A 12,099-nucleotide genomic window follows, 5' to 3' on the forward strand; every position below is an offset into this window, starting at 1 on the left:
AAAGGTAATATTTTTGTGGGTGCTTATATTTGTCATATTGGCTATTTCACACATGTACAACACGTGTGTATGCATGTGTGAATTGGAAATGTTTTTTTGCATATCCTACCCGAGACACCCTTGGAGAGTGGGGTCACAGCCAGGGTCTGCCATTATCAACAGTGACCCTGGAGCAATTAGGGTTAAAGGCAGGATGCCCTGCGTTGGCTGGGAATCGAACCCTGGTCACTAATAAGTTTGAATCCTTAGGGCAGTATTTTGTTTTCTCATAATTGAATTGTTGCAATGGCACAAATTGACTTATCTTTGTCTGGACCAATTGACAAATCTGTCTGCAAAACTATTTTGTTGTATAGCCTACACATTTTTTAAAAATATTATTTTGATAATTAAAACATAAAATGTCAAAATACTGATAGGTTGCTGAAAAACCCCCACCTACAAATAGCACATACACAGGAAAAATAATTAGATTTTGTTTCAGAAAAAGAAATAAGGTTTGATTTAATAGAATGAGATGGATAGAATGTATTGATTGAGTATCAGATGTTGCTATTGGTAAATGACTTGCTAGGTTGCTCAATAGCATGCCCAGTTGTCAGGGGGAAAGAATCTGTTCATGCTATTCAGTTATTTGCCTACACACACACAATTAATGGCTTTGGCCTTTCCATGTGTGTGTTTACTTTTTGAAGTATGATCCTAGACATCTGCCAAATTACTGTGCAACTATGTGTGTGTTTAGCATGATTCCTCTATGCAACACACCATTTAATAATTCTGTAGTTCCAGGTGTGGATGCTGACATTTCAACTGTAGCCTATCAGTGCATGACCTAATGTTTAGACAGGTTCCTAGTCCTCTTTCTCACATATACACTGACTCAACACTGTCAACCAACTGGGTCAATCCGGCTTGAGAAAACAGGACAATGCAATCAATGAGGCAAGGTCTTTCCTGGCCCTATGATAGCACACAGGGATTTGAATGGAGAACTGGGAGAAAGATGCTTTATGAATTAAAAGTAAAGAATGTAATGTTTATTTTACAGTTACAGAACAGTCATTCTGCTTCTTTATTGACTTTGAATTGTTGCAAGTCAGTGCCATGGTACAAGCTTCTCAGGGCTGCATCTCAAGATGGTTAAAAAATATTTTTTTCTTCTCAAAAACAATTAGGTGTTTCAACACCTATCCAATGAGCTCAACATGCAAATGTCTGGTCTATCTATGGAAGCTTGATTGACTATATAACATATGGCTTTTCTGAAAGCAAAAATAACAAAAAGTGCATCCAACACAAAAAAAAGAATCAATTCCAGTCCGATTATAATGAATCATCCATGTTTGAAGAGAAGGCCCTGGTAAGCTGTTTCCTCTGTAAGCTGGCTCACTGTCTGCGCCGCTCTACCACGCAGGCAAAAAGGTGCCCTCATGTAGAGCTATTGCTGTCAAAGTTCAGAGGTCAAGACAGACCCCTGCTCGGTCTCAGAGGGCCAGTCTGTACTTCCTGCCAAGATACGTTTCCCTTAAATAAATACGGCAGATTTTGTCTCTCTGAGGGAATGGGGTATCCAGCAACCGGGTGTGCCGCACAACTTCCCAATCTTCTAACCTCCTGACGTTGCATCAGCCATGAAGACAGAGTTGTGTTGTTGTCCCTCCACTCCTGCGTGTTTCCTTTTCCACAGCACTAGCTAGCTAGTAGCCGGAGCCCAGGTGTGTGGGCCGTGGCTGCCGGCTACAGCTATACAGTCATTATCTGGGACCGTAGTCATAGTTAGCGGGGGCACTAGTTGTGGAGTACATGTTAGCTGTGGCTGGGTTCATGTGGTGGTGGTACGTGTGTCCTCTGATGCCGGGTAAGGGGTAGGGCGACGGCCGGGTCTTAGCCCCCAGGTAGTGTTCGTAGGATGTGGGGTACTTGTAGGGGTGGTGGTGCAGGGTGTCTTGAGCCAGCGGGTGGCCTTCTGGGATGCGCAGGTCGTGGGGAGGGCTTGGCCGGCCACTGGTGAGGGGGACGGCGTGGAGGCCTCCTTGGACGGGGAGGGCGGGGCTGAGGACACGTGACATCAGCTGGTGGGCGGGGTCAGCGTGTATCGGCGTGCCATTGGGGTCCCGGTCGTAGTCCCGTCTATTGTCCTCTAAAGTCAACAACATACAAAAGCAGACAGTCAGAGATAGGCTGACTGTAAAGTAGGCACATTAGCCAAGCATTAGCATAACAAAGGCATTTTTATAATTGTGCAATCTACATGGTGAAAGCTACATTTACTGTAGGTGATATCTGTTCAATATTTTATTTGGATATTAACTTATGAAATAACATTGACTCGTATTTCAGTTATAGCATTGCTAAATTGAGATTAAATGTGTACTTTGTTCTAAAAGATAACAATTCCTGGATTCAATAACTCTCTCAGTGAAAGTAATGAACTATATTCCTCATCTGAGACAAAGGGAGGGCTACAGACCTTTCTCTGAGCCGTTCTGAAGTGGGGGAGAAGACATTGGATTCCTTGTTCTGGCAAAGGCACTCATAATTGGCAGAGAGCCTGGCCTGTGATTCCTGGGCCTGGAGCAGAGAGAATGGATTTAGTTACACTGACTGTACCTACTCTTTTAATGTGTGTCAAAAATACACATTTCTTAATTATGTAATAAGGTAGAGAAGGCAGATAACAGAGCCACAAGACATAACATGAGTAAATCACATTTAAATATTTGTGTCACATTTGCTGTAAATAGGTTATTACATATTTCTTATTCACTGGTTCCATTCAGACAATTTGAAGCACTTTTGTAAAACTGTATCCAGTTCATTGTCATTGATGAATGGAGTAAATTGAGTTTAAAAGTGTGTGTTCTCTCACCAGTCCTCCGGATCACAGTCCCTGAAGCCTTTTGCGAAAGGATTACTGGCGATTTTTAGCTGCGTTATCTACAAGGAAAAGGACAAAGTCAAGTAAACATTCATGTCAAAGTGGAAAGTCCAACAGAACAACACATCATTACGTGACATATAGACGCTTGTTCCAGGCTTTTGGGTTTAAGCTATGATTAAACATGTGAACGTGTAATATTCATGAAATACATAGTAGCCCAGGCCTCCTATACTCTACACGAAAAAATAGAGTGGAACGTGTCTCTGACTGTGGCGAGATAGATCTACTAACTAGTGAAGCTCAAAGCGTTTACCGTTACGTTGACATAAAGAACGACGCTATAGCGACCCCTTTCTCCTTTTATCGAAACGTAGCTTATGCCAGTATATTATAACCAACATAAAGGTGGGCATTTATCAACATACAAATAGAAAACGTAGTTTTGATAATTGCCTACAGTTTAACAAGTGATGTATTGTGACCTTGACACTGAATTGAAATGTCAGCTGAACATGTCATTTTTAATAATTGATGAGACCAATAGTTTGGCACATCCGTGAATGACGTTATGTGGTCATGAATTTCCGGAATGAGTTGAACAACAAACTTAAAGCCCCTCGGTGCGCGTTGGAGACCCGTTAGAGACCGAGAGGTCAAACAGATAACACAGAGCAGGAAAGACAGAGGAAAACAGAGAGTAACTGGACAGCTGTGCAGGGGCATCAGTGCACACAGACAACTTTCAGGCGCCAAAATATCATGTAAACGAATTATGTTTAGCTATTTGATACAAGAAAAATATTTGTAAAAATGAACGGGGATCAAAGCAAGAATCAGTTGCTCCATAAAAGGAATGATGCAACGTCAAATAGCTCTTTTTACATTTAATCCTTAATGTGTTTCACATAAATGTAGATTTTTTGGGAAAGTTTTTGTATGTAGCCTAATTTTGTCATAGTGCATTATAGTCGGGTTTACTAGCAGTAGGCCTATATGGTGTTCATTTGTGCCCTGTTGGAAATATGTTATGGTCAAATCATGCACACATGAATAAAAACATCTAGGATTCGTTTGTCAATCGAATTATTTTTCATGCAAATTATTAGGCTATTACTTACTATGCTAATACTATGAGTTTTACGTCATTATTCTAAATAGAGGCAAACAGGCTGGGTCCACGTATATCATGCTGTTTTAGGCCTGCTGTTTTATAGTTTGCCTTATTCAGTTCTACTTTTTAAATAGTCCCATGGTGCAAAAACACTGCATAAAGTTCATGAGTTTGTGGAAAAAAACACAACACACTACAACAAGCATCTATTATCATGCTCTGATTTTATCATATAGGCCTAATGTGTGTTATTATATCTGCATAGCATGTAAAGGGACAAATCCATACCCTGTGGTTCTGGTACGCTGTGACCGCCGTGAACCGTGTTTCCTCAAAAACAAAGGTCTTATAATTCTCCTCCGCATACTTCTCACTGTCTTTGCGTGGGTCCACGTAGACGACGTGGAATCGCGGTTGGTATCTGTGCATGGAGTTCAGAATGATCTGCAGCGGGAGCGAAGAAAATGTTAGGACTATTGGAACAAAACTGACTTATAACATGAACTCAAAAAGCTCAATGGACATTTTGTCGATTGCGATGTCTCTAAAACAAAATGGGTTTTCATAATCCTCTGATGGCTAATCAACGCAGGGGTTAGTTAATAAGCACAATCATCTTGAAAGTCAACACATTTTACGCACTAACCATTTTACGCACGATGAAATTGATCAAATTATGCATGGATTAAAATGATGTAAAATCAATAAAAAATAATAAGACATCATTTCCCAGATCTATTCAACAGGAATGAGTAACCTGGAAAAAGTATAGGTGTAGGTAAAGACATTTTTAAAAAGTAACTGCCCGTGGAAACATTTTGGCACACAAGACAAACGAATGTGCAGGTGCTTTATAAATCTAAATATTGTACTCTCTTTCAAGTCATTTGAAAGCAGATGCAAGCAGTGCAAATAAATACTTTTTTTGTAAACTAAGGTCTTCGTTACAATACTTACATGTCCATTGTCATCCAGTAAATTGTTAGTGAGTTTTAGTTTATCGAATGAGACTATCTGCTTCATCCACTGTGCGCCCTTGGCGGGAGAGTCCGGGTGGTAGTGAACTCTCCCGGGAGTAGCAGGGTCAGCTTTACCCGCCACCAGCCAGGAGGAGCTGTGAAAAGCATACCTACGACAGGAAGAAAGGAGAAACATTTTAATTGAGGTTTCATAGACCTACGTTCTGTTTTTCAATTGAATTCCTCGTCTCGGGCCTATACTTTGAGTTGGATACACGCTCATTGGAACATATGCCATAGCCTATACATTTACTGCAGCGAAAGTAGACTGGCAAAATATTTCCCCCCAAAAGTATAGATTTTTATCTTGTTCATTTGGTAAATAAAATGTACCTGTATCGTTTGTCGTCGACTGGTAGGAAATCCATTAGCAGCATGTAGTCTGACATAGGATCCATTCCAAATATTTTCACTTGAAATGTTGGAAACATTCGCCTGACAGAAGAAAACACATTATACATTTACATCGGTTTTCTTTGACTTGGCTCTATCATTGTCTATGGGTTCATCTGCAAGTGTTTGTCGCTGGGGTTTACTTGCGTGGGATTTGGGAGATTGTGGCAAATCCCCGTCAGAATTTTTTTTAAATGTTGTGATATACTTCGTGATATTATTTTAGAATACAACATTTAGCCTTTTTTCAACAGTCGAAAACATTATCTCACGCGCAGCCACAAGAATAGTATTGTTATAGGGAATGCATTTTGCTTGTTGCTGTAGGCCTCTTCTGATATGACGCCTTCCAAGGAAGGAGGCCCAGGATTTTAGTTTTTGTGTATGATGTGATTCAATGCATGAATAAACAATGTTAGAGTATGGTTACATTTTTGCTTATCGCAAATTACACTTAGCTTTATTTAACACTGTACAGTGGCTTGCGAAAGTATTCACCCCTTCACATGTTTCCTATTTTGTTGCCTTACAACCTGGAATTCAAATGTATTTTGGGGGGGTTTGTATCATTTGACTTACACAGCATGCCTACCACTTTGAAGATGCAACATATTTTTTATTGCGAAGCAAACAAGAAGTAAGACAAAAAAACACAAAATTTGAGAGTGCATAACTATTCACCCCCCCAAAGCCAATACTTTGTAGAGCCACCTTTTGCAGCAATTACAGCTGTGCAAGTCTCTTGGGTTATGTCTCTATAAGCTAGGCACATCTAGCCACTGGAATTTTTTGCCCATTCTTCAAGGCAAAACTGCTCCAGCTTCTTCAAGTTGGATGGGTTCCACTGGTATACAGCAATCTTTAAGTCATACCACAGATTCTCAATTGGATTGAGGTCTGGGCTTTGACTAAGCCATTCCAAGACATTTAACTGTTTCCCCTTAAACCACTTGAGTGTTGCTTTAGCAGTATGGTTAAGGTCATTGTCCTGCTGGAAGGTGAACCTCCATCCCAGTCTCAAATCTATGGAAGACTGAAACAGGTTTCCCTCAAGAATTTCCCTGTATTTATCGCCATGCATCATTCCTTCAATTCCGACCAGTTTCCTAGTCCCTGCCGATGAAAACATCCCCACAGCTTGATGCTGTCACCACTATGCTTCACTGTGGGGATGGTATTCTCGGGGTGATGAGAGGTGTTGGGTTTTCCCCAGACATAGTGTTTTCCTTGATGGCCAAAAAGCTAAATTTCTGTCTCATCTGACCAGAGTACCTCATTCCATATGTTTGGGGAGTCTCCCACATGCTTTTTGGCGAACACCAAACCTGTTTGCTTATTTTTTTCTTTAAGCAATGGATTTTTTTCTGGCCACTCTTCCATAAAGCCCAGCTCTGTGGAGTGTACGGCTTAGTGGTCCTGTGGACAGATACTCCAATCTCCGCTGTGGAGCTTTGCAGCTCCTTCAGGGTTATCTTTGGTGTCTTTGTTGCCTCTCTGATTAATGCCCTTCTTGCCTGGTCTGTGAGTTTTGGTGGGCGGCCCTTTCTTGGCAGAGTTGTTGTGGTGCCATATTTTTTCAATTTTTTAATAATGGATTTAATGGTGCTCTGTGGGATGTTCAAAGTTTCTGATATTTTTTTAGAACCCAACCCTGATCTGTACCTCGCCACAACTTTGTCCCTGACCTGTTTGGAGAGCTCCTTGGTCTTCATGGTGCCGCTTGCATGGTAGTGTTGTAGACTCTGGGGCCTTTCAGAACAGGTGAGTGAGATCATGTGACAGCTCATGTGATCATATTTATTAACTAATTATGTGACTTCTGAAGGTAATTGGTTGCACCAGATCTTATTTAGGGGCCTCATAGCAAAGGGTGTGAATACATATGCACTCACCACTTTTCAATTTTTAATACTTTTTTGAAACAAGTAATTTTTTTGTTTTACTTCACCAATTTGGACTATTTTGTGTATGTCCATTACATGAAATCCCCCCCCAAAATCAATTTCAATTACAGGTTGTAATGCAACAAAATAGGAAAAACGCCAAGGGGGATGAATACTTTTGCATTTCACTTGCATTTCTCTTCTGCCATTTGATGAATTCTAATCACACACACACACACGTTGTTGCATCAAGGGACAATTATTTTTCTTCACCCTATCTTTCATAAATTGGCCTACTCTCTCTTTCTCTCTCCCCTCATGCACACACTTGCAGACGGGGTGGGGTGTCTCATATACCGTAAAACGTTTTATTGTATGTGAAGTAATCCGCCAAACCAGTGAAAGTGATCCTAAAATCCTTGCTCAATTAACTTCAGTGTCTATTCAAGGCTGCAGTTGTGGATAGGTGAGGCTAAAGTAGCTTTTAAAGTGCTCTCCCTCAGATCCTGTGTTGCTCAGTGTCTCTGGAATGACTGATGTTGTTCTGCTGTCACCCTATAACACAGAGCAGGTCAACTGAGCATTCGTAAATGCCATCTCTTATGGACCTCAAATCCTAAAATAAATATTGAATAATAGTTATTCATAGTATTGGCAAGTGGGCTTAAATTGTCCAGTAACAAATGCCTACGACATTGCATAAATAATGCCTATAGTCATATAGCGAAATTCACTGCTTTTTGACTGCTATTAATATTTATGCTATCAAATATTGTTTTATTGCTCTGTTGCCTACGAGACAGCATGTAAATATCAAGGTCATATTGTGCAGAGAAAGACATAGGCATAGGCCTGTAATTTTACTAATACGTGGATTGTTTACAGTAGCACGTTATTTTAATGCAAAACTTGCTAGCTTTTGAAAAGGGCAAAACTTTGCATTTTTAGAGGGTATTAAAAGGAAAGGGGTGCATAACCGTAACAGTCGAATAAATAGCTATAGCTCAAAAGTTGGATATTCGTCAAATCCTTCATGATTGATGTATTGTAAGAGGCCCGAAGTGTGATTACTAAAACCGATTTTGAAATATTTGGCTGTTTTCGCTGCATAACATTTATAAGTTGTTCCTTTGCAGGTTTAGGAGAAGTGACTGCCAAATGCTCACTTTTGTTCATTAAACTGGTAGCATAGCTAGCATACAGAAATCGGCGGTGGTAGTCAGTCGTTTTAACTGTAATACAGTTGATTGGTGATGATGGGGTTGGCATCCACACAAGCATTACTACCTCGAGTTCCATTGACATCTGTACCGCATCTATGCCATTGCCCGAAAAATGCGAATTCTGGAACGTTCTTTATAGTTCTCTATCTGTTTAAACAAAATGCCTTAGCTATGGTGTTATTACTCTGTATAAGATAGGAAAGCACAAGTTTAACCTATGTGAGGTGGGCCTTTATGTCAAGGAAAGCATGACTCACACAGGGGAAAACAGAAGGGCCTTTAAGCATACAATTATCCCCTAAAAACGCATGCGTAAAATGTTGGATGAATATCAACGCCCTTTCGAATATCGTCATTTTATTCAGTCAGAAATAATACGTTTTCTCTGCCCATACGTGTAGGCCGTTTTAAATGTTTGCGGTGAAATAGCCTACTGTTCATTGTATCCACTACTCCAAATGAAATAAAAATGCTTATTTTCAGAGAATGTTTAACATACAAACTGCAGGCACAATATTTGATTTGGTTACAGTCTGACTAGAAATGATATTTAACACAACAGGATATTCCTTTAATAGGCCTAGTTTTTTAGTGAATATTTTATCTACATTTTATAGTAAAATAGCATGAGCTAAGAGATGTTTTCAATAGATCGAAAAGCTTGTATATTGCTGCGTGATTTCTATTGCAACATCACACCAACATCAATTTGTAATTGAGTAAATACACACCAACTTTAAATATTTTCTCCCAACGTATCTCATGATTTAGGCCTACTTTGTGTGTGTGTAAGCTCTCATGGCATACATTTGAAATAGGAACCTAAATATTTGTTCATAACATGAGCTTATATCTGGAAGCCCAATACACCCTAACCCAGTGAAGCCTGCATGTCTCATGGTGTAACTTCCACTCACCTTCCAGCCTTGGTAACGATCATCTCCGTTCCCAGATGATTAAATTCATCCCATAAAGCTTTCATCTCCAACTGAACGTTAATGTTGGCCACCTTAGGGTTCTTTTTCACCAGAGACTTGCTGTTCGGTGTGGAACTGGGGGACGACGAGGAACAGTTGGAAGACCCTGTGTCGCTCTGCTGGGCCTGTGCGGGGTTCGACCCCGAGTAGTTGTAGCTGTGTTGAGCGGCCGGGCATGGCTCAAAGTGGTTTTCATGTTGGCTGTAGGGGTCCCCGGGAGACGGAGAGAGATGGTAACTCCCCGGTGCGTTGAGGCTGCTTAGGCTGCTGGTCGTGAAGGCTGCAACATCGCAAAAATGGGACAGCTGCGTCAGCCACGGACTGGATATTGCTGAAATCATTCCAAAAGCTGGATTTTACTATATGCTTTGCACACTGAAAGCAGTTGTAGTTTTGAGTTATTTTTTTCAAAGTCAAACAGCCTTTATAGATTTTCGAATAGTTTTAAAATAGTTTCCGTTTCGTGCGTCTATTAGTATTTTCTGCGTCCATTAATCCTCGCTGTTGCATCCAATGCTGTAATAAACTACAGCCTAAATCCTAAAACGCCTGTTGCCTTTAGTGAATTCGCTCGCAACGTTTCTCGCAAAACGTTAAATAGTAAGGGGGAAAAAAACATTTAGAACTTTTATTTTGCTGCGTCCCTAATTATAATTCTCAATCCTGACCAAAAATGTTTTTGTAGAACTAAAACCCTGTGCATACACGTAAGTTGTTTTTTCGAGGGATTGTGTTCAAAAGTATTCCAGGCGGCCTCCGCTCTGCTGCGCTACTGCGGTATGCTAGACTGCAATCCAGACTTCTCTCTTATCTCTCTACAGGGCCTCCCCTTCACGATAAAACCGGTTCTTATTTCTATTTAGATAAGGAACTGCAGGTAATGTGCCTTTCCTCGCCTTGGGACGAGACTGATTGACAGTGAAGTGCGCCCCTTTTAATGGGCTTTCCGGCACCCATTTACTTTTGGATAAGGGTATCGCCCACATCGTCCTCCTGTAACAATAGACGGGTAGCTGGTACAGTGAAGGGTAAACTTTTTTTACGAGGTAAACAAACACGTATATGCATGATCAAACAAACGCAACATTATTTTGGGGTTAATGTATCTTGAATTATTATTATATGCCAAACGGAACTGGGATAAGGGACCCAATTCCACTGTGTTGGATATAGGCCTATTGTCAACTGTTTTTAGGATTAATATGCACTGGTGACCCATGAACCCCCGCCCCTAAATTCTCATTCCTTATTTTCAAAATGTGTTCTCGTTCTCTTCTCTGATGGTAGTAGTTTATGTAAGAACTGAAATCACTATTTTGACAAGCTTCTGCAGTTCTGTAAAGATATCATTCGCCTATGAACACAGTTTTTTTCCGAAGTTATGATTAGTTAAGTTATGAATAACTTCCTATTGTCATATGCATCATATTTTTCGCGGAATTGTCCTATAGTATATACTGGATGTGACTTTTCGGGAATATTTTTACATGAACTTACCTTTACATTGTAGCCTAGTCTAGCATCAACATTGCTTTATTGATAGAGTTACACTAACTCAAACATCTGGATGCTCAGTTTTAGTATATTGCCGGAACAAGATCACATCTGTATGCAACAACAACATAAACAACAACAACAACAACCTGAGATGAGCAACAAACAAACTTGAAGCAAGCAAATATTCACAAGGTTATTGTCAAGACCGCGCTCGTACCTTCCATTTCTCTGGTGACAGTGCTGTAGTGCATTTTAAACGAAGTGTAACAGTTGTGCTGGTTTTGCTTGTCCAGGCCAGTGCGGTGTTTATCAAATCTTGCGTTTCCTGCTTGCTCCGCAGCTGAAATCAGAGAGGCTATACTGAAAGCATTTGCTTTTGGAGAGAGGGGACCGCTGTCGTCCATAGGCGAGAAATCAGGTCGTGAAATCCGTCTCTCCTCTGCTTCCTTTACGCCCTATTCCAGAAAACAGTAGGCTAGACACAATGCGCAGGAACATACGCTGCAATAGTTTTACATGTCTCCTCTAACATTCGTTGATATTCAGTGACCCTTTGGCGAAGTAGTTTAGGTAACTCCGCTGTTTTTAAAGCAAAGTATTTCCACTGAATCTTTTTGAACATATGGTCAACATTTAAAACTTTTCCCTTGCACGAATTCAATTGATATGCCCAAACACGTCCACTTGTATCAAAACCTCGTTCATTCGCAGAGCGCTCTTCCCTTCTCCCCCATTCCGCGGCTGGGTGATGTCATAAGAGTTCGCTAGTCTGCCTTGAGGAGAAGCTACCGCAGAGAGAGAGAATGTCAAAAGTGAGAGCTCCACGCCTCCCTTGCAGGGCTCGAAAAAAAGTGTGCACGCTTTGACTGGATGTTTTATTTGAATAAGATCTGGTCAATCATGTGCCAAATTTGAATCCACTTTGGGGAAAAAGTAGAACGTCATTGCGGATGTCCGGCTTGAAAGTGCTGCAATTTTACAGTAAATTATATTATTGGGTCCTTTGGTTGTGCAATGATAGCGCGCGTAATTTCCAAATACATTGGGCATGGGGGCCGTTGTTGTCCTGAGCTTCTTTGTCAAATGAACTAGGCATTGTTGTTGCGTCTATT

General features: G+C 40.7%; 1 protein-coding gene across 2 annotated transcripts; it reads right to left on the reverse strand.

Moving 5' to 3' along the window:
- Positions 1–1,039: 1,039 nt before the first annotated feature.
- tbx1 (T-box transcription factor 1) lies at positions 1,040–11,853 on the reverse strand. 2 transcript variants are annotated; one of them, XM_014161610.2, is made up of 8 exons: positions 11,205–11,853; positions 9,431–9,770; positions 5,348–5,449; positions 4,953–5,124; positions 4,284–4,439; positions 2,873–2,940; positions 2,474–2,574; positions 1,040–2,143 (listed from the first exon to the last, which is right to left on the reverse strand). In XM_014161610.2, the coding sequence occupies exons 1-8, from the start codon at positions 11,389–11,391 to the stop codon at positions 1,758–1,760; spliced, it is 1,512 nt and encodes a 503-aa protein (XP_014017085.1). In that variant the 5' UTR covers positions 11,392–11,853; the 3' UTR covers positions 1,040–1,757. The 2 variants fall into 2 exon arrangements, with proteins under 2 accessions (XP_014017085.1, XP_014017084.1); XM_014161609.2 differs by having other exon boundaries at positions 9,431–9,821; positions 11,205–11,852.
- Positions 11,854–12,099: the final 246 nt, after the last annotated feature.

The sequence above is a fragment of the Salmo salar genome, chromosome ssa20 (genome assembly GCF_905237065.1).
Source record: "Salmo salar chromosome ssa20, Ssal_v3.1, whole genome shotgun sequence".
In the NCBI taxonomy this organism is placed as follows: domain Eukaryota; kingdom Metazoa; phylum Chordata; class Actinopteri; order Salmoniformes; family Salmonidae; genus Salmo; species Salmo salar.